Source organism: Anser anser, assembly GCF_964211835.1.
Source record: "Anser anser genome assembly, chromosome: 16".
In the NCBI taxonomy this organism is placed as follows: domain Eukaryota; kingdom Metazoa; phylum Chordata; class Aves; order Anseriformes; family Anatidae; genus Anser; species Anser anser.
Genome location: NC_139737.1, coordinates 9,226,453 through 9,253,283, shown reverse-complemented (window position 1 = coordinate 9,253,283; position 26,831 = coordinate 9,226,453). Strand labels below are relative to the sequence as shown.

General features: G+C 38.3%; 2 protein-coding genes across 4 annotated transcripts in view; both read left to right on the top strand.

The window, feature by feature from the left end:
- Positions 1 to 3,973, top strand: part of ARFGEF2 (ARF guanine nucleotide exchange factor 2) — a 61,296-nt gene extending 57,323 nt beyond the window's left edge. For both annotated transcript variants that reach the window (XM_083802156.1, XM_083802155.1), the window contains exon 39: positions 479 to 3,973. In XM_083802156.1, coding sequence (XP_083658282.1) covers positions 479 to 655 — 177 coding nt within the window. In that variant the 3' untranslated portion in view covers positions 656 to 3,973. The remainder of the gene's footprint in view (positions 1 to 478) is intronic.
- Positions 3,974 to 4,305: 332 nt separating this feature from the next.
- Positions 4,306 to 26,720, top strand: CSE1L (chromosome segregation 1 like). Of its 2 annotated transcripts, none has more exons than XM_083802179.1 (25): positions 4,306 to 4,460; positions 6,893 to 6,988; positions 7,536 to 7,678; positions 9,880 to 9,981; positions 10,401 to 10,546; positions 10,869 to 10,959; positions 11,235 to 11,342; positions 12,116 to 12,208; positions 13,459 to 13,626; positions 13,726 to 13,855; positions 14,544 to 14,609; positions 16,439 to 16,641; positions 17,535 to 17,619; positions 18,333 to 18,394; positions 18,941 to 19,077; positions 19,239 to 19,342; positions 19,806 to 19,903; positions 20,748 to 20,898; positions 21,428 to 21,636; positions 22,356 to 22,453; positions 22,662 to 22,747; positions 23,789 to 23,870; positions 24,303 to 24,449; positions 25,258 to 25,489; positions 26,185 to 26,720. In XM_083802179.1, exons 2-25 carry the CDS (start codon positions 6,904 to 6,906, stop codon positions 26,272 to 26,274), a joined length of 2,916 nt encoding a protein of 971 aa, XP_083658305.1. In that variant the 5' UTR covers positions 4,306 to 4,460; positions 6,893 to 6,903; the 3' UTR covers positions 26,275 to 26,720. The 2 variants fall into 2 exon arrangements, with proteins under 2 accessions (XP_083658305.1, XP_083658306.1); XM_083802180.1 differs by lacking the exon at positions 4,306 to 4,460 and adding an exon at positions 4,706 to 5,197.
- Positions 26,721 to 26,831: the final 111 nt, after the last annotated feature.

The following is a 26,831-nucleotide window of genomic DNA, read 5'->3' as shown; positions in this document are numbered from 1 at the left end:
AATTACAGAGGTAAACTTCATCGTTATAAAATTGGAATTCTAGTTCCTTGACAGTAATGGTGAAAAACAACCTTTGGGATCTCAGCCCTTTTGAGGAAAAGGTGAATGCAAATATTCCCTGGAGTATCACATGAAGAAAAACTTCTGCTTAAGGCTGTGGGTGGCTTTTTTTCTCCAGAAGTATTCCAGAAGTATTTTTTCCAGCTGTATTGGAAAATTTAAAAGTGTGGTGTTTGTTCTTGGTGTTTTTTTCTTCCTTGTATTGTTAATTTTGTAATTCCAGTTCACTCCTGCATAGTCTTGAATGTTTTGTTGCAGTTTATCAATATTTGAAGAAACTGGTGGTAGTGGTGATTTGGTTTTTCACCATTTAGCAGCAATTCAGTGATGTCCATGTTGCTACGGTGTTATGAGAGAAACTCTGCGCTTTCCTACAGGAATAGAGAATAACTTTCTCTTTTCTTATCTCCTCTGATAGTTTAGGGCACATGCTTCAACCTATTATCCGTACTTGTGTGAAATCATGCAATTTGACCTGATTCCTGAGCTTCGAGCTGTGCTACGGAAGTTCTTCCTGCGTATAGGTGTTGTGTTCAAAATCTGCATAACAGAGGAGCAAATACGGACAACTGGGACACACTTACCTTCGTGGTAGCCCTAAGTAGAGTTGATTACTTCTGCTTGTACATAAAGCTGTGTTCCAGAGATGGATTGAAGTGGATGGGGAAAAAATGGAACCCTGGTCTAGCAACAGAGCAGCGAGTTACTCTTACCACAGTGGCATTTGGGGAGGGATTGGGGGGTGGGTGGGGAAAAAAACTCCTGTCCATCCTATGAGACTATCAGCAGTTTTTATTTAAATTGTTGCTTACAAAGTTAATACAGTGGATGTAAAGTCTATTTGTTTCAATGCTCGTCATCCTTACGATTGAGTCTGTCTCTTCTAGTCTTTTATCAATTGTTCAGTCTTGCAGCCCAACTAAATCTTATAAATCAGCTGAATTCCTTGATGGAAATTATGCCCCTTGGAAATAATGAATATAGTTGTATAGCCTTGTGATGTTAGCGCGTGTTCATAATAAACTATACTGCAGTGGCTAATGACCACCCAAGATCATTCTGGGTTTTTCTTTGTGTGCACATGGCTAGACCCAGCAGAGTGTCATAGTGGACAGCCCATAGGATATTTGAGGAAGCGGTTTTCCTGTTGTTTAGCAAGTCACTTTAAAACTATTTTCTTTTATTATCAGTGTTTCACCTACCAAGATTCATTTTCATTGTTATGGAAGGTTTTACATCAGGAGTACACAGTAGTATCTACCCCATTTAGCTTGTCAGTTTTGAGTTAAAGGTATTAAAAAAAGAAAAGACTTTTAAACTTTCCATTGACTTTTGTACATTGCCAAATCATGGACAGAAAGCATCTACAGTAATATTAAAAACAGGGTTCAAAGCAATTAAAAAAAAAAAAAACTTGTTTACCCATGACCATAATGTATTCAGTAACAATTGTCTGTTTAGCAATAAGTCTTATCCTTAATACCTAGCCAGTTCTGTCTTTTTACTGCAGATTTGCAGCTTGTGATTTGTCTTTGTGCAAATCACTTCTGTTTTCAGCTGTTAGTTCCTATTGTGATGTAAAAATTGAATTCTCATGACAGCTCTAGCAAAATTAAACTTAAGATCATTCATGTACTATAACAGTAACCAATATATTTCTTTGCTTTCCAAGTATATATGAACCAAATGTGACTTAACACTACAGGTTTGCTTACCCTGGAGATGTTCCTTTCCTCCAAATGCATCAGGTTTCTGTGATGTAACACCAATTTGCAAGTGCAGTACTGCAGGACTGAATTTTGTCCTTTGAACTAATTTTAATTTCAAGTTTTGGACTTTCTGAAATGGAAAAGTATGGAGAAGTTCCACTTCCTAAAATATATGTAAACAAAAGTGTTATGTTAATCATTGTGCTACTCATATCAGCAAACCTCAAATATAAGAGTATTTAACAACAACAATGAAAAAATGGTATTGTGTTCAAACTATTCTTTTGCATTATAAGTTGAATTTCCTGGTAGGGCAGCCATAGTTGTCATAGCATTGGGATATAATATTTTTTTCTTTTGAGCTATTTCGAAAGGATTCTTACAGCGTTCTTCAGTAAATTGGCTTGTTCAATGTAAGCATTGTTTGGCAATTGTTTTGCAGGCAATAATACCAGTAAGGCTTTCATGATTTTATTTTTAACCAAAGAAAAGTAAACCATGATTGCAGCTCTCTAACTTTTAAACATCCTGTAGATAAATCTATACACTAATATTTTGTAGGAGGAAATATAGGGCTGCATTTTGCCATAGGAAAAGACTGAAAAATAAGCAATGCTAATATTTAACTTGCTGCATTTCAGATGTCCTTTTGTGTTGCATTTAGTATAGTTGCTTGTTCCCTGGTAATGTCTCTTAACTACAGTAAAAAAATGTATTTATTTTAATTATATTTAAATATGTAAGAATAGGTCCTTCTTTTTTCTTCCTGCCCTAGATAGTCCTTAAAATATATATATTTCAGATTTTTGAATGTCACTGCCTCATTGAATGTATACCCTTATCACCTATCAAAACAAAAACTGTAAAGAGTTGCATAATTATTCTTTATTTTATTGTTCTGAAAGCCTTACAACTCCTGTCTCATAATTTTCAAATCTGAAGTTACAACTGCATCATGGGCTTTCTTTAACGTGCAACATTTGTACTATCTCTACATATACAGTTAGGGCCTTTAATCATTCCTTTCCTTCAGCCTTAGTCCTGAGAGACTCCTTTTATTAGAGCTTGTATTGTATTTATGCCATTTATAAACTGCTGAAATTAGGCACGTGACATTAGAAACGTTTTAGACTTACTGCAGTTCATGAAGGAGAAGAGGGGACTGGAATGCAGTGGGATTGACACAGCCTTAATCCTGTCTCAGTTCTCTGAATTGATTGTAGATGTTAAAGCAATAAGAGTGGTTTGCTAAGTGTAATACCTGAAACAATTGTATTTGCATCAGCTTTTTGTTTTCCCCTATACAGTCAGAAAGATCATAACCCACAGACATCTCCGGGAAGCTAAAAATGCTGAGCCAAAACTCCTGCAGTAATCACTGCTGGTTCTGATCTTGTCCTGACTCTGCTGACGATAAGACTTTGCCTGTAGTAGTTTCCTAGGCTGCAGTGGAACTATGAACGAGAGCAGGGTTCTGTGTCAGCATGGCCTGGTAGAGATCAACATCTGTGCAATACATGGAGTAATAAAAACAAGGTTAGACTTTTGAAGTAGTGTTATGCAACAAATTAAAGTATAAAGTGATTTTAACTATAACGGTATTAATATGGAGACTGCATGGTATTTATTGCTACTTATTTTCGAACCTTGTAGGAAACAGGTAAGCAGGGGAGGGACAGTAATGAGAATCCTAAAACCTCCCTTCCACGTTGATTCTACCATCTTACAAGGAAGTTATTTTCAGAGGTTTATTACCTGTGTTTCATGTCACTTTCTGAGCTGTAACCAGAACAATCCAGAACAGCTTTCACTAATGCAAGCAACCAGCCCCCAACTTTTTGCTGTCTATTGAAGGATTAAATACAGAACCTTTTAAAACTGAGCTTTTCCTGTCAAAAGTGCGGCTCCCTTTAGTATGTAAATTGTTTGTTCAGCACCTTTACTGTTATTTCTGTGTAAAATGTATGTTTTCACCTATTTAAAATGCCTATGTTTTTGAGGACCTCCGTATTAAGTGCATTTACTACCAATAATTTAAAGAGCAGTACTTTGCCCAACGGATGTATACATTTTTGAGAGAATAGCGAAATTATAAAATATGAAAAAACTATGTAAAGTTTTCTACATGAAAATACTCTGTATAGTACTGTTATAATATTCCATGCTTTAATTAAGTGGTAAATCAATAAAGTTTTAAGAAGCGGTGTGTGTCTTTGGTGCTTTTTTTTTTTTTGGACTTTATGGGGATGGGGGTGCCTCTGGTCAGCAGGATACTGACTAACCCGGTCCCTCGGGGCCTTATTACGTGGTGTGAGGCACAGAGGCCCCCTGGGGCTCGGCTGGTGGCAGCCCTCAGCCCCGTCCCGCCTTCCTCCTCCTCCTCCTCCTCTCCCTCACAGCAGCCACCTCCCCCCTCAGCCGCAGGTCCGGCCCGGCCCCGCCGCAGCGCCCCGCGGGCCGCGGCCGCCCATTGGCCGCCAGTCCCGTGTGGGGAGCGGGTCCGCGATTGGCTCGCCGCGCGGAAGGAGAGGCCGCCCATTGGCCCTGCGGCCAGGCCCCGCCCCCGCCCCGCGCGCTGCCGTCACGGTGCCGCCGCCGCGCCCTCTCGGCGCGGTTTGAATGTGAGGCGCAGCCCCGGCCCGCACGGCCCAGCCCGCCCCGCCGCCGCCGCCGCCCCGGGGCAGCCGCCAGGTGAGCTTCGCCCGCGCCGCCCGGCCCTAACGCAGCCCCGCCGCCCGGCTCTCGGCACCGCGCCGCAGCGCTCCGCTCCGCGCTCGGCCCGCTGGGCCCGCGGCGCAGCGAGAGGCGCAGCTCACCATGCTGGGGCGCCTCGGCCCGCCTCCCGCGCGCCACGATTGGCCGGCGGCTGGCAGGCGGCTCCGCTCATTGGCGTTCGTGGTTGTCAGTCGGGGAGGCGGCGGGGAGCAAGTTAGTGTGAGGGCGGCGGGGCCCTGCGCCCCCACCCCCGGGCGCCATCCTGGGCTGAGGCGCCGGGACTGCGCCGCGATCGGGACCGGGCCGCCCAGGGCTCCCCTCCGCGCTCTGTCACCGCCGCCGGCCTCCCCTCGGCCTCCTGGTGCGGGGGAAGGGGGCCGCGGAGGTGATCCCTGCGGTGGTCCCATGGCGATGCGGTGCGGCCGTGACCCGGCGGTCTGCCCCCAGCCCGCCCCCGCGCCCCCTCAGGCGGGCCGTGCCCGGCAGCGGTGCCGGAGCAGCTCGCTGAGGCGCCTCGCAGCGCGAGGCCGGCCGCGCTTTTGGGGTTTATTTTTAATTTCCCCTTTGAGCTGTCTGCTGCTGGCCGGAGTACCGCAGGGAAGCGTTTGGCGCCTTTGGGGGGTTCTGCAGAGGGAGTTCGAAACTTTCTCGTCTTGCCTGGCCTGCTGAGGGGACGCAGAGCGGCGCGCAGCGAAAAGCCTTGGGCTGCTGTGGTGAGAGCCGCTCGTGTCCCTCGTGGGAGGCAGCAGGGAAGGAACAGCTGGAGGAGGGGGTGAGGAGCCGAGAGCCGGCAGGTGAACATCACTGCTCTGTGGGCGGCATGGAACAGCGGCCTCAGGTCATCACCTTTGGCCTTCAAAATAAGCCCGAAGCCGGCTCGAGGCGTGGGACCCCTGTGTGCTGTGTGGGCATGAGGCATTTGGAGAAGGCCAGGCAGGATCCCCACCAAACCGAGCAGCGCGCTCTGAGTTTGGCTTCCATGTTGGGTCAGGTTCAGGCTTTTATGAAATGATTTCCACATGGGTTTGTACCTCAGTCTTGCCGGCTTTTCCAAAGCAGATATTTTTTTTTCCTCTCTTTCTGAAAGGTTTCAGTATTTGTTTCAGCATCACACCACTGATACATGAGGTCGTTTTGTAGGAGAACAGATGAGGTGACTGTTGCTGGAGCTGTTTGCTTACCCTGTACTCTGTTAGGGTTTTGTTGGTTGATGTGTACAGGTGAATAAGGCTACAGGCAAGTAAACCCCCAGAAGGGAGGGACACTGCTCCCCCTCTTCCAGCGATATAGGTAGCGTAAAATAAAAACGGAGTAATTAAAACTCACTTCCTTGGCAAACGTGCTTAAATAGAAACTGTATTTATTGCACTCACTGTCAACATAGAACAAATGCAAAGTGGGGTGGGTAAATTTCAGCCTATCTTAACACTTAGAAACTCCAGGGGAAAAATAGCCTTTGGTTCCTCATTATTTCTCTAGCAAATGAGCCGTGCTGTTGGTGAGGAAGATGGCTGCGTGCAGCAGTTAGGGATGGGGTTCTGCGGTGGACTTGGTAGTGTTAGGTGATGGGCTCAGTGATATTAAGGGTCCTTTCTAACCTAAATGATTCTATAATAGGTGGTGATACCCTACACAACACATCTATTACAGCATTTCTTGATACTGTTTTAGTGTTACTGTGATTTTAAGTATTCCATTTAAAGCTGTGAAGTTAATCTATCACTGTGGTGAGTATGAGGGTATCTGTGGGAGGATGACTAGGGAGGACTAATTTGATTTATTTGCACAAAGTTATTCTGAAATAAGTATTGCTGTTTAAATGAATGCCTACCCTAGTCTGAGTTAATTTTGCAGAGTGGACAACCCCTTTGGCAGTGTGCAGTCTTTCATCTTTATAGAAATTCATTTTCTGTTCAGAGTTTTCTGTAGATAATGAGTATTTATTTTAAGCAAACCTTTACTCTCCAATGCACTTTGAATTGCTCCATTTCCAATTATCTAAGGCAGGGCTATTCAGCTTTTCAACCAGGAGTAGGTTTCTGTGGCTGACAGTAGTTCTCAAAAGCAAAACCCAACTCATGCTGTCATGAAAGAGTAAGTGATCATCTTTGCGCTGTACCTGAGTAATGGTTCGCTGGATGTGTGGTCCTGTTTTAGGAGCTTGGTTTCAATAAACCGTTCAGTAACAGCTATGTGGAGTTGAAAAAATTGAATGTTTTTTCTTTTGTGTTTAGTGCATGCTAGCTGTTGTTTTATTGCACCAGCCATATAAGATGAGACCATGCTTTATGAAACGTAGTCAAAAAGAGCAGATGGGTGTCTTCTGCGGAATCAAGTTTTACGTATGCGTAGCTTATAGGTTGGATTTTCTAATTTGTGTTTTTAACAAAACTACTTGTGGGTCATAGGTTCTGCCAAAATGGAGCTGAGCGATGCCAATTTACAGACCTTAACTGAGTATCTAAAGAAAACACTGGATCCAGATCCTGCTATAAGGCGTCCTGGTAAGTGATTGTCGTGTGAGACCAAGAAGTTTGGTTTCATTTTAGCTCTTCAGTCTGTATATAACAAACTTCAGCTGAAGTTTATGCAAAACTTATTTTACAGAAATTCTCTGTCTCCTTTAAAAAACAACAAGAAAACAAAAACTTGACACCTAGTGAAGGGTGGATGTAAATATAAACTTATTTTCTGTTTGCTTTTCATATTTTTTTCCTGACTTTTTTTGTACTGTTGTTATTTAAAACAGGGATGCTGTTTATGATGAACAGGGGCTGGCTTCTGTCAGGACATGGCTTTTAAAAATGCTGAAGAGGCTATATTTCCACAGCCTGCTTTGAATTGAGAGCTTTTGTTAATAGCAGAAGCATTAAAGAGCTTAGTAATGAAGAAGCTACAGTACCTTTTGGTACTTGCCCAGTGTATCTGTTGTTGTGAGGCTCTGGAGATGTGTTCATGTGTTGATTATTTTAAATGGACCTTTGAGAAATCGTAGGACTCCAGTTAGAAAATCAGTTCAACCTTTGCTAACCTTACTGTATTCTCTCACAGCGGAAAAGTTTCTTGAGTCAGTTGAAGGAAGCCAGAATTATCCATTGTTACTCTTAACGCTGCTGGAGAAATCACAGGAAAATGTCATCAAAGTTTGTGCATCTGTAACATTCAAGAACTACATTAAAAGGAACTGGAGAATTGTAGGTATTCTAGTGAGTAGTTCTGCTAAGATCTAGTAATCCTTTTAAGATCCAATACTGTAGTCTGTAGTAACCTTGAACTGAAGAATGCTTGTATGTTTTCACTTTGCGAGAGAAGATAGATCATATAGGAAACAAACACCAAGCGTAACTTAGGGATAAGGGACTAAAACCTCCTCTGTTGGAATCCATTCTATTAAAAAAGAAATAGAGCTGGGGGATAAAATGGTGAAGGAAGAATTCTTCCTGTGATCGTACTTCTTTAGAAATATGCGTACAATATTTACAGCCCATTTAACTAACTGTAATGTTTTTACACCAAAATGATTGCGAAGTTTCTATATTTGTGAGCTGCCCAGGTTGGCCTGTATCTATTGGCGTAGTGTTAGCGCCATTTCTAGCCAGCACTGCAGCTGGAAGTGATGATGCTGGTTTCTATTTCATGTTAGTGCTTCTGGGGCATAGAAGCCTTGACGGTCTAACGTGTAGAAGTATTTGTAGACATAAGATAGAAATATTGCCATTTAACTTCATTTTATCCTTTATTTTGAAGATGTCAGAAAAAAAAATCATTTAGAACTTTCCTCATTAGTGGAATTTAATTAATGATGTAAAGTATTACGTTCAAGAGCTCAAATCCTTCAGTGATGAAAGATATTAATTGCTAGTATTTGTATTTTGTCTCCCAGAAAGAACTGTTTGTATATCTGAAAGAGTACCAAATGTGTACTCTTGTTTTATGTCTCAGTGCCTATTTAAAAATTTGCATGTGCCTTTTCTTCCCCTGCCTGTCATGCAAATATTAAGAAGCTATTGCAGTCCTAGATCTGGTTACGTTTGTTAAAATCAGCACACTCACTCTGGCATGAAATTTCTAGAACTTTGTGTTGGTAACACTGCATTTTCAGTCATTTCTCCAAATTTCCATCTTTATCTGTAGAGTATTTACAGTAGAAATAGCACTCAGTTACAGAAAAATTTGTGTCTTCATTGGTATGGGTTACTGAAGTTCTTCAGCATGAGGTTTTGTGTTGGAGTAGGAGGAGATGCCCTGCAGTAAGTGCATCCAGGGGACTGGTAGGATTGCTGTGTGACTTCAAGCACATTGCTTTTTTCAAAATTGAAGCTTTCATTTCAGAAGCTGTGTGAACATGAACAGCCTCAAGGCTGCCTTACTTAGATCAAATGGTATAATTTAATAGCATTGAACTTGGACTGATACAAAGCTCAGAGGAAGGAAAAGGGTTTTGCTTACTTAAGCACTTTGATTTGGTAGACCCTGGAAAGCCAGCTGTGTAGGGCATTTCTGGAGAGAGGGAAGAGTGTGCTTTTTATTTTTTTTCTTGGATTTGGTTTTATTTCAAGTATTTGTAAGATGGTCACCCATGCTGCTTTCCATGTCTTGTTTAAAAAAAAAAAAAAAAGCCTAATTTCCTTGGAAAAAATCTCATAAATAACCTCAAACAAGTAGGATTTGCTGTTTCTCATTTCACTACCACCTCTCTCCTCTTCATCTATCTAAGTACAAGTTTAGTAGTGCCATCTGCTTAAAGGCATCTTAAGATTGTTGAATTACTCTCTGCAGTGCTGGATGACTTCTAGGTTTCTAAACTTCAGTGCTGTCATCACAGATAATGTGACTGTCACTGGTTGGTGACAAGCCTTAGAATTTTATTTCTTTAATAGAGATGCCATAATTTACTACCACTTAGTACTACTGACTGACAAGGTTTTGAACTGGTTGGCTAATTCTTAAAGCCCATGTTAACATTTGTGTGTGTGTGTCACCTGCACCCATCTTCCTGTACAGTTTCTAGAAAACAAGGCTCGAGGCAGCTCGCACACAGTAAGTTTTGAGGTTAGCAGAAATGAGGACAGACATGGTTTGGTGTGCTGAAAGAGGAGACTGTTGGTTAAATTTATGTATGTTACTGGCACGTGCACCCACCCTTGTTGCTGCTGAATTGTTTTGTAAAGTTGGTGTTAGAGGAGAAAATTAGTTCAAGGTTTTGTAGAAAGGTGTAATTTCTTTCAGCTTTTTTCAGATACCACTGTGAGATTCATTGTAGGCTTTGACAGATCTCTTAGCTTCTTCAACAACGTAATAGTTGCATAAATGTCTTGGCTTCGAAGTACTGGTATTTGCACAGTGCCTGAAGTGTACTAATATGCCTATGACTTAATTATTGTTCTAATTGTAGGTGGAGGATGAACCGAACAAAATCTGTGAATCAGACAGGATAGCCATTAAAGCCAACATCGTGCCCTTGATGCTTAGCAGCCCAGAACAAATACAAAAGCAGGTAATAAGGCAATTTCTGGTTGTGTCCATGAGACTTTTAGAATATTGCAAGTGTGTCTAAGAGGCTCTGGTTACTGGCAGCGCTCCCTTGGCCTTCCAGTGACATCACCTCTATCCAAATAACTTGGAGTATATTGTTGAAGGTACTTCTGCCCACTTTAAAAAAATATCTTATATCTAAGTTCCAGCACTAGGTGGTTAAGTATAATAATTGTAGAAAGTGAAACTGCACGTGCAGATACATTGGATTTAAAGTGAGATTTCTTGTGATGAAAAATAGTAGATGCTTAACCCGATGATTTTTGAATCTGACAAGAACAATAAGCATTCTTAAATATTTGTAACATCTGGCATGACAGCTGCATTCTTTTTGTAAGTAGTCTGCTATTATATCATGTAATGGTTATATTTCCTTTCCAGTTAAGTGATGCTATTAGTATTATTGGTCGGGAAGACTTCCCTCAGAAATGGCCAGACTTGCTGACAGAAATGGTGAATCGTTTTCAAAGTGGAGATTTCCATGTCATTAATGGGGTCCTTCGTACTGCTCACTCTTTATTTAAAAGGTATTGGAAATAAGGGAATTAATATATGGGTCAAAAATTTTTTTTTTGACTCAGACTTTTTACTGTTGGACTTAATTTTTTTGTATTTACAAAGTTTACCTCTGTGGCTTCTAATTATGCTGATTGACTTTTTAGTAAGACTTGAAGTGCTTATCAAATTTTACACCTTTCATAGTCTTCAACTATGCTGTTTAGTTCTTGTGTTTACTTGACCAGATTTGTTTCTAGGTCCAGTGTGAAAAATCAGTTGTACACAAGTTAATTTAGGAAGAAATGTGAAGACTATTCTATTTTTTGTGTATTTTTTTTCTCACTTTATCAGGTACCGCCATGAATTTAAGTCAAATGAATTATGGACAGAGATCAAACTTGTACTTGATGCCTTTGCATTGCCCTTGACAAACCTCTTTAAGGTATTTATTGTTGAATAATTTCTAAAAACAAGTCTAGCATTCTGAATTGCTTGTCGTGAATGTCTACAAAAGGAAAACTTAGAAACAGTTGGAACTGTTAATGATGTTCCAGCTAGAGTGAGCAATGAGATGGGATCAGTAAGAGGAAGAAAAGGAACTGTATTTTCTGGTTTAAAAAAAAGTGAAAAATACCATGTCACGTGATACTTGTCAATATCTCTTGTTGATCTGCTTTGTGTGTGTGTTACTTCACTGAATCTTATGTCTTTTTCTAGGCAACTATTGAACTTTGCAGCACACATGCAAATGATGCTAGTGCTTTGAAGGTTCTATTTTCTTCTCTCGTTCTAATTGCGAAGCTGTTCTACAGTTTAAATTTTCAGGTGAATCTCCTTGTTTTTCTAATAGTTTTGCTTTGATTTCACAAAGCTGTTATGCTCTTATTTATAGGATCCATTTGAGGTAGCCTTTAAGGCCATCTCTGAGTATGAGCCATGAAAGACAAAAGTCAAATGCTTGAGTTTATACCCGCTGTGCTCTTTTATTAATGCATCTGTACCAATACGAATTCAGTCAAGTAGATGAAAGTCAATTAGTTTAAACTAGTAACTATAGCACTATAGTAGCAAGCAATTCTAGTAGAGTTTTATTTTTTTAATGAGATCTAAATTTCTAGCATTAAACAAATGCACTGTATGAAAAATGGTAAAAATAGACTCTGCTGAGGTGATGTATAGTGTTTCACCGTGAGCATAACCCTGTGAAGTGTGATGATCATGACTTGATTGCTGGGCTGCTCTTTCTATATTGGGCAAAAGAGCAAGTTGGAGCTAAAAGGAAGGTCTGTGCTTTCTTATTCTAAGAGATAGGGGAAATAAAGTTCTTTCCATATAAAGCTGTAGGCTATATAGGGTATAAGCAACTAGTATTTTTGGAAATGTGCTTCAAAGCCTCTGTCTGTCGGGTTTTCATTTATGGGGTTGCTTTTGTAGTAGGGCAGGGCAAGGTGGTAGTGTTTTGTTTCGTAGATGTATTTTCCACAATTCATTGTCCCTTAGTAGATTATAAGGTGCATACATATTACTTAAAACAAAGATATATTATCTGAGCAGTGCAGTCACAAATTAAAATGTCGATTTATGCTTTTCCTTCACAGGATCTTCCTGAGTTTTTTGAAGATAACATGGAAACATGGATGACAAATTTTCATACTCTTTTAACTTTAGATAATAAACTTTTGCAGACTGATGTAAGTACTGCATAAACCTCCTGTTTTGCCTCTGTATGGTGGAGAGGGCTGATAAGAGAACCGAGGTCTAATTCTGAGTGATGTAATGTTTCCTTTGTTGGGTAAACAAAGAAATAGAATGACTATAAGGAAATGCAATTTAAGAGAAGTAGCTCCATTGTCTAAAAATTTGGTTTCCAGTTCTTGAAGTTACATATTAGTTACAGGTATAGGTAGCTGTGTGCAGAAGTCAAATTACCAATACTTGTCAGTGAATATCTTCTTTTGAGGGGATCTGCGAAAGTAACCTTTAGAACACAGGGTATCTTAAAGAACTTGAAACATGTGAACATATAAGGCATGACATCTTTAAGTAGTTTAGTTTGCCATTTGCTGTCTTTGCTTAATTATAATAATTAGTAGTTTCACATGTGAAAAGCGATACCAAGTCATCAAAGCTCAAATTCATTTTGTGCAATGCTTTCCTTATTTTAAACGCTGTTGTCTTCCAGATGCAGTACAGTAGCTTGCCACGTGGTGGAGCCAATGAAACTATAAATGCCTTTAAAATATATCGGGGGCACATTAAGTGCATCTTGTGCTATAGTTTCATGGTCATTTTAGGCTAGCGATGGTGCAAAAGAAGCCTTGCTTATCTTTTTTCTTGCTCTTCTCTTTTGTTTGTGGGCTGAACTGACATCCAAGCACAGACATCCATGCAGTTGCATGCTGACATGCATTAAAATTGAAAGTTGGGATTAAAAAAAAAAGGAGGGAGGGTGTTCTTTGTGTGGTGTTTTTTAATTATTAATATTATTCCAACACATTTTTCCAATTTGCTTTGCAGTTCCACAAACATCTGTGCTGATATGGAGAAGGCGGGAAAAAAAAACACACTTCTAGCAACTGTATCAATTTAAAGTAGCAAGATAGAATGCCTCCTGAATGTGTACTTTCAGTGCTTTGTGTTACCTTTTCCAAATTTAATAGGAAAATTAATTCTGCACTGAATCTTTCCGGGTCTAAATCACTTAAAGTGTGTAGTACCGTTATTTGAATTGTGAATATAATAGCACAAATGTATGATCTGTAGTGCACTTCCAGTACAAATCAGCAAAATACAGTAGTTCCAGGAAAGTGGGATGGGTTTCTCTGACCTACTTAGAACATGGTAAAATAATACTGTATTTCCTTGAAATATGTTGATACTTTTAATACTTAAGTAGTGTTGAAATGTGGATGCTTAAGTTCCTACTTTTGTTTTATGTGAGGATGAAGAAGAAGCTGGGTTACTGGAGCTCTTGAAATCACAAATTTGTGATAATGCTGCTTTATATGCTCAAAAATATGATGAAGAATTCCAGCCCTACCTGCCACGTTTTGTAACGGCAATCTGGAATCTGTTAGTCACAACAGGCCAAGAAGTGAAATATGACTTGGTAAGCTGTTAAAAAGTGATCTTGTCAAGTTCAATAATGAATTATAAATTATTCATTCATGCTAAAGTTGTATGTGTTTTGTGTGTGCTTCTATTCTAGTTGGTTAGCAATGCAATCCAGTTTCTGGCCTCAGTTTGTGAAAGACCACATTACAAGCATCTCTTTGAAGACCAGAATACATTGACAAGCATCTGTGAAAAAGTTATTGTTCCCAATATGGAATTTAGAGGTACCTTTTCAAGATACTAATTTTCAAAGACACAGTAAAATATAACTGTAATTATAATAATGTTTTGCTTTACAGGACTAAGAATTGAGGATCACATCCCGTGTACTTTAGTACTAGATTCAAAACCAAGTTTCTACAGCAAATTGCTGTGCTATGGGCTTTGTAAAATTGTTGTATGAATGTATCTAATAATTCTTCTGTCCTACTGTGATCTCAAATTGAAAAATATAGAATGTCTAAGTCATGTGCCATCAATATGTTTTCATGCTTGAAGTGAACACCAGAATAATTGAAGGAGCCTAAATAGGCATGGATATACGGCCTACTGAATTGTAATGTCTGTTTCTCCAAGATGGATTTATGTTAATCCTAGTATCTAAAATGCATTGTGTTCCAAATGTGTTACAGCAATAAGAAGTATCTCTAAGTCTATGACTCCGGAGAACTCTTTTAAATACACTTAGTATTGAATATGTCTTTTAAATCAGGAATGCATTAGCTCATGAGTATGAAAGATTGCAATTTGTGGGGCAGCAAGCTAAACAGGCTAGTCTGACTGGATATTTCTGATTAATGTCTATGAGTGTTACAGAGAAGTACTTGAAAAAATAGTAAGTTGATAATGATACCCCTTTTTAGCATAAAAAACATCTCAGTATTAAAACTCTTATGTATTTTATATTTTCAGCTGCTGATGAAGAAGCATTTGAAGATAATTCTGAAGAATATATAAGAAGGGATTTGGAAGGATCTGGTAATCCACAGATTTATACTAAGAATACTTGGTCTTTAAATATAGCTCTAAAGAGCTGAAGCAATATACTGAGGCTTTTAAAACTTATTTTTGAACTTGGGAAGCTTTTTTCCTTAAGATATTTTATCCAGTTTTTTGGTCAAGTTTACTGTCAGGATGTGCCTGTCCCAGTGTCTTTTTGTTTTGAACAATGTTTTTATAGTTTCTTTTCTTAATTGGATCGGTATGTCTCCTGCGCTACACGTGTTCTCGTATCAGCAAATATAGCCTGTAAGTCAATGCTGAGTAGTGGCCATAGTTGTGTATTTAGTTCCTGTGCGTGGAGTTTTAAATAACGTGGATAGACTCTCTGCCTCTATTTGGTAGTCTGTTGTGTTTAAACTGAAACTCTGACCAGTTCTGCATACAAATCTGTGATGAAGCCAGCTGGACGGCAGCCCGCCTTCGTATGCTGGCACTGTGTTCCAACCACTGTAATAACTGTCCTGAAAACACAGCGCTGTGCTAACAGAGCTGCTTGATTTTCTGATTGTCTGTCTCCAGCCAGGTCAGCGCACAAATGAACCAAATCTAGATCTGTGTGATAACTCTGTATGGGCTGTTCTGTGCCACCGACATAGCGCTGACTGACACTTTTAGATGACTGGAACTTCATAATAGGTTTGAGAAATTCCTGTACATTGGAAGTAGAGGAAAAAGTTTTGATTTTTTTTTCAAGCAAATATTTTATCATTCTTATCCAGGATTATAGGTATTAGTGAAGCTTATAAAAGCTTGTTAGCTATTTCTGCTTTTAAGAGAATTTAGACAAGAAGTATTTGTGTTCTTCTGAGATGTCTTTAGAAATGCACTCTGTTGCATTTAAATTCACTTGCTTTATTTTCCTTTTGTCCCTTCTGTTAGTATATAGTGTTAAAGACCAGCTGACCTTTTTTTTCTTTTTTTCTTGAGACAATTTTTACAGATTTTTTACTAGAAAAAAATACTGTTTGTTTGTTTTTAACCAGTGGCTAAGCACCACACAGCAGCTTGCGTACTCCCCACCCTGCTGTGATGGGGGAAGAAACTAGGCAGTGCAAAACTGAGAAGACTCATGGGTTGAGATAGTTTAATAAGTGAAAGAAAGAGGAAGAAAACAGAAGGAAAAGCCTATTGCTTACCATTTCCCACAAGTACACTGATGCCCAACCTGTCCCCAAGCAATGGTTGCCTTTTCAAAAACACTCTACCCTCAGTTTTTATTGCCAAGCATGATGTTACATGGCATGGGATAATAGCACTGTGGTCCCTTTGGATCAGCTGTCCAGGTTGTGTCCCTTCCTAGTTTCTTGCCCACCTCAAGCTTCCTTGCTAGGAAGGCAGAGAAGGAAAAAGAAAGCATTGACACCATGTAAGTACTGCTCAGCAAGAGCCAAAACACTGGTGTGTTATTAAGGCAGTTTTAGTCACCAGTCTAAAAACACATCATCATACAGGCTGTTGTAGAGAAAAATTAAACTCATAACTGCCAGACTCAGTACGTTTCTGTGTGTAATTATCAAGATAGTAAAAAGCCTCCCCCTGAATCCTTGCTGAAACTTTCTGTAGGGTACATTGAAAACAGTGAAAACACGTGCATTACTGTTAGGTGTCCATTCCTCATTTTGCTGTGCAAATAGCCCTTGGTATTAAATTAAGTAAGAAGAGTTAAATGTGTTCTTAGGCATCAATGTGGAGTGTGGCTGTAGCTTGAAAAGCTGTGCATTTCTGATACATTTTAATTATTGTGCTTAGTAACATGAAAAGCTATGTATTTTCTCATATCCAAAGAACCTTTTGTTCTTGTGCAGATATTGACACCAGACGCAGAGCAGCTTGTGATCTGGTCAGAGGCCTGTGCAAGTTTTTTGAGGGGCCTGTGACAGGGATTTTTTCTGGATACGTTAATTCCATGCTGCAGGAATATGCAAAGAATCCATCTGTTAACTGGAAGCACAAAGATGCAGCTATTTACCTTGTCACGTCTTTGGCATCCAAAGCTCAGACACAGAAGGTACTGCTATTTGTTTTAATCTATAAGCATTCAAAAATTACAATGTCTATGAGGACTAGAGGATTGATGCAATTCCTTTTATTCTGCTTCTAAATGGGAATAACTAGATTTGTAGTAGTTTAATGTTGATGAGACTAAAAGTCATCTGTAATATAATACTTTCACAGCTGATGGAAATGTGATGGTATGTCATCTTCAGATAGATTGGGCAAAGTCAACAAGCACTTGTGACCATTTGGCAGGTCTTATTAGTATGTGTGAAACAGTGACATAAAGAAACAAAATTGGCTTGAGTCCAGCATCTGTGAGCTTTCACGTGTTACTGAGCCAGAGTTTATAAGCCATGGAAGGCCAAATCCAGCTTCACAGAAGATGATCAGTGGTGTTGAGCAGGCTAGAAGGAATCCGAGCGACACGGTTTTTGTCATTATATTCCATAATGTCTCTTGTTGTTTTAGTGTTTATTGTCTTAGAAATGGCAATCAGGTAAAACTGAAGTATTTATATAATTTTTCTGTTCTCATTCGGAATTGGAGTGTGACTCTTAAACTCTTCATTTTCAAAAGGCTTATCATTAAAAAAAAAAGTATCAAGTTAATAAGCTGCTAATGTTTTTCTGTCTAAAACTCTGGTTTGTTATTACTGTTATATGCTATTATTCCTCAACTCAGGACTAATGAATTTTGAACCCCAGTAGTGTTACAGCTGAAACCTAGACACTGAAAAAGTTAAGAAATGGGGTTGTCCTCTGCTTGGGATTATTGAAATTGCATCTTTTTATGGGCATACGCACTTTAGAATGCTTTTATTAAAAAGATACAAAAATCAGTGGGAAAAATAGCTCAGTGAGAGCATATATAAAAACAGGGTTTTTTTTATTTTATTTTTTTTAGCATGGAATAACCAAAGCCAATGAACTTGTTAATCTGACGGAATTCTTTGTGAATCACATTCTACCCGACTTAAAGTCTCCTAGTGGTAAGTTTAATGTTAGTTTTCATGCATTATCTTTTGTGATATGTCTAGAACCTTGATTGTGACCATTGTTTCTTAAGGCTCAAGTAGAAGTTAAAATGTGCTCATGTATCAGCATTATCTCTGAGCCAGAAGCCTGTTTACACCTGGCACATAGGAAGTAATTCAAGTTAGTTTGACCAGCGATGAATGAGTTCTTAAACAAAGGTGGATTACCGCATGCTGTCTGCAAGATCAGGGCACGTACACACATGGTTGCTATCCGCTGACATGCTTTAACTTGTTGAATCAATGTAATTTGACATCTGTAATTGAGACCTTACAACAAACATCTACGTTAAACAAAACTCGGAGAAGTTAAAGTACTGAAGTCCAGGTTGCAGCCTGTACTAGTGTGTATTGATGAGACTACAGGTGTCTAGGTTTAAGCAACATGATGTATTTATACTTTAGCAATTATCTTATGACATTCAGAGGGTAGTGGGTAGTCTTGGAACATGCCATTGGAGTCTGCTAGAATCAGAGCCAGAAGGGGAACTTTTACGTTGAACAGTTGCACAATATGTTTAATGTTATTGCAGAGTGCCCAGACAGAGATGCATAAACTAAGCAAAACAGAAAAATGTTTTGTGTATTACCTGGGATGGGGATTCAGGAGTTAATATCACTTCTAATATGTAGAATATGTTCAGTAATGTGTATTTTTTTTATTGCAGTGAATGAATTCCCTGTGCTAAAAGCTGATGGTATCAAATATATCATGATTTTTAGGAGCCAAGTAAGTTTTTCTTCTACTCTTACAGTAAAAACATACTGTGGTCTGTTACTTTACACTTGCCAAGCCTAATTTATCTTACTTGGCCATATGTTAACTCAGCAGGTGTTTAGACAGCCATACATAACATTTCCTGCTGAATTTTGAGTTTTGAAAGTAAATGATACTGCTGCTATAAATATCAAATGGACATGTAGCCTATATTCTGTCCATACGCTATTGGACACTGCGTATCTTAGCATGCTTAGTCCTGTGACCCACTCAGATTTAATTACCCATTAAGACAAAGTAAAGTGGAAAAAGAAATAAACATTAGGAATATATGCATTTAAAATCACACATTGATATTGTAGGGGAAATACTCAAGAGATGACAGAAATAGGTACCTCTCAGTTGTCAAGGTTTTAGCAACTGGAGGAGCCTTCTGAGACTTCTTCTTTCTGCCACGCTTTCAATTTACAGTTGATGAGTTCAGTGATTATGTTCTAGTGTTGAACCATCTCTATTTTTCTGTAATTTATATAATTTGTTGCTATTTTTTTTTTTTAGGTACCTAAGGAACAACTGTTGTTGTCTATTCCTCTCTTAATCAATCATCTTCAAGCAGAAAGTATTGTGGTCCATACTTATGCAGCCCATGCTCTTGAAAGACTGTTTACCGTGAGAGGGACGAATAATACTATTCTGTAAGTTTCCAAGCAGAAATTAAATTCATTGCTATCTAGTTTTAGTACATTACGGATGAAATACTGGTAGGGGATCTTTCATTTATTGCTGTTACGGTACTGTAAGATGCTTGAAGTTTGTGAATGTATTTCATCATTAAAGCCCTGTGATTTCCTTACAGCATTACAGCTGCGGAAATGGCACCATTTGTAGAAGTGCTGCTAACAAACCTGTTTAAAGCACTAACGCTTCCTGGCTCATCTGAAAATGAATACATAATGAAAGGTAAGTGCTGTGTGAGTCCTGCACTGTAAGAGTAACTTGGTTAATTTGGGGTAAAGGCTTATAGTTATAGGCTACTGAATTTTTTATTTGAAAAGCCTAATTTTGTGCAAAAATGCTAAAGCGGTCTGTACAGTCTACAGTTATTTACCAGCCAGTATTAAGTCATTTTTCAGTAAATTATGGAACCAAAGAGAAATACTAAACATAATGGTATTGTGACTTGTGAAGAACATCTTTTTACTTTGGGTGAGTTGCTTAATCGTCTGTGCTCAGTCTACGGAGTGGGAATAACGAAGCTTTGCTTTATCCTGTGTCATGATTATAGATTGATTGCGCTTGCAACAGGTGCTCACCCTTATTGTACCTAATTCCTTGGGATCTGATTTAATGGTAAAAGGATTTAGACACATACTTCTGCCATCTATCTCTCTCAAGAAGTTAATAACTTTCAATTTATTTGCAGCAATCATGAGGAGTTTTTCTCTGCTGCAGGAATCCATAATTCCCTACATCCCTTCTGTCATCACACAGCTTACACAGAAACTGCTGGCTGTCAGTAAGGTAAAGAACAGGCTATCTGGGCCAAGTGTTCACACTTCTTTTTTCTTAGAGCAATCTTTTTTAAAGATTTATGTATACTTTGTTGTTTGTGTTCTGTTAATATGTCGCAAATTCTTCAATACTTTGACTAAAATAAGTAAAAATAGCCTCCCAGTGAAGTACTTTATTCCTGTTAGGGCGTCCTTCCAAATCATTTTCCCCTACTTTCATCTGAAATTTGAGAACAGCATGTAAAATCTTTTTATAATATTAATTGGTTCTAGTATAAATGTTTGCTTGTTCAGACGCCACCATTACAATAATCTGTTTCTGTTGCAACTCGTTTATTCTTTGTCCAGGAAACTTCTGAGACTAATATTAAATTTAGACACTGAAATGCGGGATTAAATTAAATTACCCACCTGCTTTTGGTGGGTAAAATTCTCTTAGTCTCCCTCGTTCAAGTTGGACTAATATTCTTCCATGTTCAATATTCTTGAATGTTAATTTAGGGAATGCTTTAGAATACCTTCATCAACTATCCAAAGAACTACTACTATGTGTAGTTTAAACTCAGCTGCAGAGTTTTTGTTACATCATATTATAACTGCTTGTTAGTTCATGTAGGGATTCTGAAAAACACCTGTATTCGAAATACTTGGAAAAACAAACTCATTTTTGTTTTAAAGGTTTTCAATATTTGTTTTAATCTATAGATTTAATTTCATCAGCATATTAATAAGGCATAGTATTCTTACTTCCAATTGCTCTTTTAGAATTCAGTTGAATCTAAAAATACATTTTGCTAAGTAAGTGACTTGGCAGCAAGTTTAAGTTGATTTATTTGTTCATAACTTGTTTTTAGAATCCAAGCAAACCTCACTTTAACCATTACATGTTTGAATCAATATGCTTGTCAATAAGGATAACGTGCAAAGCAAACCCTGATGCAGTTGGCAGCTTTGAAGAGGCTTTGTTTATGGTGTTCACTGAGATACTACAGAATGATGTGCAAGGTAAATTCAAATCAGTAAGTGCTTGTGCTCTCTCTGCTGTAATTGATTGTCATCGTTTATGTTGTGGCAGGTTTTTTTTCTGTAGCACAGGAAACTCAAGTGAGAACACAGGATGTTCACAGTCCTAATAAACGCTTCTAGGAAGAATCTGAGCTGTTCCATCGGATACATCAACTGTATTATTTTTTTAAACAAACTCCATCTTTAGAAGTATCTGACAATCACTACCCCCAAATCCTCTTCTTAGCTACATTGCCCTGTTTCTAGTAGTTTGTATTCCATCTTCTGAAACACCAAAAGAGAAAATAGAAAGTGTGTATGTATACATAGATACAGTGCTTGCAAATGTTTGGAATAATTAAATTTGAGAAGCAGTATACTTTCTCCAAAGTTTTATTTGTTGGAATATTTCTGTTAATATCTTACAACTGTAGGTTCAATCGATAGATACGTGGTTCTTATGACAATCTTGTCAATCTTGACAAGTGACCATTTTTGCTGAATTTAAGTGTCATTATTTCTTTTCCAGAGTTCATTCCATATGTGTTTCAAGTGATGTCACTACTTCTGGAAATGCATAAAAATGAAATCCCATCATCCTATATGGCGTTATTTCCTCATCTCCTTCAGCCAGTGTTATGGGAAAGGACAGGAAATATTCCGCCTTTGGTCCGACTCCTGCAGGCTTATTTAGAGCGGGGTGCCAACACAATAGCAAGTGCTGCTGCTGACAAAATCGTAAGTTGGACTGGTTTAGTAGCAGTGTTTGCCTCTAGGCATACTGATTTAAGATTAAAAATTATAAGTTTTTTTTTTTCTTTAGTGGATACCTGGGTTTGTGCAGAATATATGTTTGTACTTTAAATTTAAAAAAAAATAACGTGAATGCAGGCTTTTGGAATGGTTTTCCATTATGGGGGAAAAGAGGAATCCTTTTGCTTTTATTGATAAAGATGCAAAATTCCTGCACTTAATACAGTGAAGCAGTTAAGCCTCTGTGGTTTAACTTTCTTACCTGCCTTGTGTGGAACACACTGGATCGGGAAAATTTGGAGGTTCTGCTTGGAACCGTCTCCAGAATTGTGAGTGAGGATGAGTCAAAATGCTGGAAAATCTGAGGATTAGTGAATTCATGGGGATATTTACTCTGCATACTTAGCTTCTGTTACTTCTGCTGCATGATCTGCTGTAGTCAGACTTGATTAGACAATGCCAATAATGAAGCAGACATGCATTTTCAAATTAGCTTTGCTGTTCATTTGATCAAGGCTAATTTTGAGGCTCAAAGAAGGATCATTTGGTCCCAAGAGAAATCTGTCTTCCTACAGAAAGAATCCTGTTTTTAGGTTGTGAAAGCTTTTGCCATGTTGTATGTTTTTAAATGGTAAGGGCCAGCTTGCTGGTAGGTCATGGATGAAGAACCGTTGTATAGTGTTATATATTTGTTTTACTTACAGCCTGGATTGTTAGGTGTGTTTCAGAAGTTGATTGCCTCTAAAGCTAATGACCATCAAGGATTCTACCTTCTAAACAGTATTATAGAGCACATGCCTCCGTGAGTATGAGTTGATATTACATTCAAAAATAATTTCCGTAGACTTTAATACTTGGTATGTTTGTACACTTTGTAGTTAATGTTTAACAACTGAAAAACGCCACATTTGTCAGTAAATTAGATTTGAACAGTTCTATACATGTTTTCTGTAAAATGACATGAGTAAAATGCTAGTATGGCTTGAATAACTAATCTTTTAAATTTCTAGTGAATCAGTTGACCAGTACAGGAAACAGATCTTCATTCTACTGTTCCAAAGACTTCAAAATTCCAAAACAACAAAATTTATTAAAAGTAAGTTTCTTGCTATATGAAAAGCTTCAGTGATGTCTACAGTTTAGAATGTGCGGCTGTACTGAATAAGTATGCAGTCATGTCCTGTGATTATGCAGACAAAGGGAGGGTGCTGAGCTGCTAACATCAGGGACTTGCTTCAAATTGTTTGTGTAATCAAGGGTGGTATGTGGGGAAGTTTACACAACAGATCACACTTAACCTTATTGAAACTGAAGGAGTGGGAAATGAAGGGAAACAAGTCTGTATTCCCTTCCGCTTTCTTATTCTGTGTATTGTTATCTGAAAGTGTTTCTATTTAATCTCCAACACACAATTTAATCTTGCACAACACAATAATACGGGCCACATTTCCTTTTTCTTATTTATACTTTTTATTACTGTTAAATAGTCTATGGATCCATGTCATTCTGCCTTAATATTATAAATTATTGATAAGGTTTTGTGTTAAACTAGGAAAACTGTGACAAATTACTGAGGTAGGTATTCTGGTTATTGCTGTTGTAACTGGAAGATTATTGTCATACTGCTTAAATTGTTTTAATGATTTTACCGTTGCACAAATTAAGCAGTATCTATTATTTAACCCTGTGAAATCTGGTTAATGCCTCCTACTGATAGGAGTAGGAATGACTTAGTGGCCTTTCACAACCAATTAAGTGATGCTTTTAATGCATTGTATCTGTGCTCTGGTACAAAGATCATGCAAAGGTGTTCACACCTGATCTGAAAAACTGCATTGCGTGAAGTTTTCAGGTGAAAGCATTGAAGTGTTCTTGTGATCCTTAATCTGAAAAGTTTGGGAATAGCTTTTCTAATGCTTTGAAAATGATATAAGGGGGAAAGGACTGAATCTTGTCCTAGTTGTGTTATTGCCATGTTAGGGTGTGTGAAAAGGTCTGTAGCTTTTTAGACAGGGTTCAAGATAACAAGTTAATGTACTTCACTAAAACTGAACACTTGCAAAGATTACCATTTTTATCCCCTTGACAAATTTGTTATAATGTATTTTGTTGCTGACTATCCTTTTTCTCATTATAGGTTTCCTAGTCTTCATTAACTTGTACTGCATAAAATATGGGGCATTAGCTCTTCAAGAAATATTTGACAGCATACAGCCAAAGTTAGTATGATTTTTATTTAAGACTGTTGTGTAATTTTTATCTTTTAAAGTAGAAATGGTTGTCTCCTTTAGCTAAAATTGCAAACTGCATTTGTCACTAATTTGACTAGCCAGACGTTTCTTCTACTGTGGTTAACTTCTTAGACTAGCAATTTTTCTTTCTCTGGTATGCTGCCCATAGTTCCTCCCTGATTGTTCAAGACCATTAATCTCATGAGCAGCTCATAAAAATGGAAGAGTGATGTTTTTATTTTTCTCCCTTCATGAAAAATTTCTACTATCTAATTTCTACCAGGCATCCACTATGACAGGGCAGCACTGTAACAAATTCTCTGTTTTTCTCTCTCTTCTCGTGATTCATACTGTTTCTGATTGTTGTCACTAAAAGGCTGAAAAGGCTTTCTAATACTTCTTCTTTTAATGTCGTAATAGGATGTTTGGAATGGTTTTGGAGAAAATTATAATTCCTGAAATACAGAAAGTGTCCGGACAAGTTGAAAAGAAAATCTGTGCTGTTGGCATTACAAAAATACTAACAGAATGTCCTCCTATGATGGACACTGAGTACACCAAACTGTGGTATGTAGAAAGTTCAAGTTCTGTTGGTGAAGCTACTTGATTATGAAAATGTGAACTACTCATCAAAATACTCTATTGTGATTTCTTCAGGCCTGCTACTGTTATAAGGCTGAGTTTAAGGCTTTTCACACCACTTTTTCTTCTCAAGAAGTAAAACATTTTCAAAGCAGGTGCCAGAACTGGTTTGAGATTTTTGTGATGAAGATAACACTGACTGGGCTAGCTAGAGTTGCATTTAAGAGAATAGACTACCTTTCTTTTAGCTTGTATTGTTTTTGAAAAGCTAGGACCCATTTTTGTTTGTAGCTGTTCTGCTAGTCAGGAAACCTTATAGCAAACAGATACTTACTACCTGAGCAAGACACTGTAAGATCTTACTGTGACAGTAGCTTTTTGGGGAAAGCTATCTGGTAAGATTGTGAGCCAGTCTAGCAGTCCAGGTTGTCAGGTAGCCTGAACTCAGTAACAGTAACTGTTACAGAGAATTTAGAAGAAAAATATTAGAGGAAAGGTGTAATCTATAAAAGAATTACTTTTCATAGGTAAGTTTCATGAGAATTTAACCTGATCAAAAATAGATACATTGTTCCTGTTTGTACTGTGAACACCCACATTACCCTTGTAAAATACACACATCCACAGCTCTTTGAGTTCAGCTCAGGTTGGGCACTATCAACTTTCAATAGCTGAGCTAGTACCTGCAAGGACTAAATAGTTGAAAGGGTTCTGAATAATTGGAACATTCCTGTAAAAAAAACACCCTGCCCTAACGTATTTTTCTACACTCCTCCCCCATCTTTCTATATAGGACTCCTTTGCTGCAGGCCCTCATTGGGCTCTTTGAGCTGCCTGAGGATGACACTATCCCTGACGAAGAACACTTCATTGACATAGAAGATACTCCAGGATATCAGACTGCGTTCTCTCAGCTAGCCTTTGCTGGGAAAAAAGAGCACGATCCTGTAGGTCAAATGGTGAACAATCCTAGAATCCATCTGGCACAGTCTCTTCACAAACTGTCTACTGCGTGCCCTGGCAGGGTAGGTGACTTTCATACATGGCACATTAAACGTAATTCTACAGAGAAAAAACGCTTATATGACAGTGGGTCTCTTCTGATAGTGTTTGATATTCAGCAAGATGAAATATATCATAAGCAGAATGCTAGGTGTTGCTTTCTATTTTGCTATCGTTAAATATAGCTTCTGTAAGTTTTTTTTCCTACTAACCTAAATAATGTGAAAAATATTAGCCCTTCTTATTATAGTGATAAGATTAATATGCCATTTCTTACATGAAAATCTATCCACATGAAGGTATACAGCTTAACACTTGTCTCCAGTTCAATTGTATGTATTCAGGAAACCTCAGGCAACTCACGTTAAATTAAACAAGTTAAATTTAAGTCGACTTTTAACCCATAGTGTATTTGTTTTCAGGATTTTGGTAAGTAAGATTGCTTGGGAGATCCGCTGTTTGCTGTATCCAGATATCTGCTTTAATAACTGATGGTTTGCTAACCTCCTCTTTCATGTTTAATTCGGATAAGTACTACATAAAACTTAATATTGTCAGTATCAGGAATTGTAATTCCAGCAACTGCATTTACAGTGAAAAACTGCTGCTGTCAGGATGTCATTTGACTTTGTACAGTGTGTTGACACGGCAATTAACAGGATGTAGCAGTAGCTTAATGTATACGCACACTGACACTTCTGCTCTATCGTATTTTAAGGTTCCATCAATGCTGAGTACTAGTCTGAATGCAGAAGCGTTGCAGTATCTCCAAGGATACCTCCAAGCTGCAAGTGTGACACTGCTCTGAATTGCATAAATTTCACAAGCAAGATCAAAAGCTGTTTTGTTATACAGAAGGTTGACATTGACTTTTTTTTTATAGCGGAGCTCAGAGAAAATGAAAAATGCTACTTGAAAATGTATTGCAGAATCCATCTTGTAACAGATAAATGTGGCTTTAAGCAGAAATTGAAAGAATTTGGTGGTGTGTGTAATCATAGATAAACGGTGGCTAACTTCCATTCCCAGTTTAATTGCAAAGGGAATAGTCGTAGCGGTTTGTTATGGGGGTTTATTTGAAATCTGCATCTGCAGTATTTGGATAACATTTGGAAATGTATGGAGAGCACTGGCTGTAGAAACTCCCTTCAGTCACTAAAATTCCTTTTCATTTTGATGTTGTCCTTTGTATTTCTTTTGTCTTTCCTTAAACTTTATCTAAATTGTGAATAAATAAGAAGTACTTGTTTAAAATGCCTGTCACTGTGCGCTTACTGTTTTAGAAGAATGTAGCTGGTTTAAAAAAAATAAAGGTAGTGTTTTAAACTTAGGATAGAATATAAGATAGCAGGACTGTACGGATTT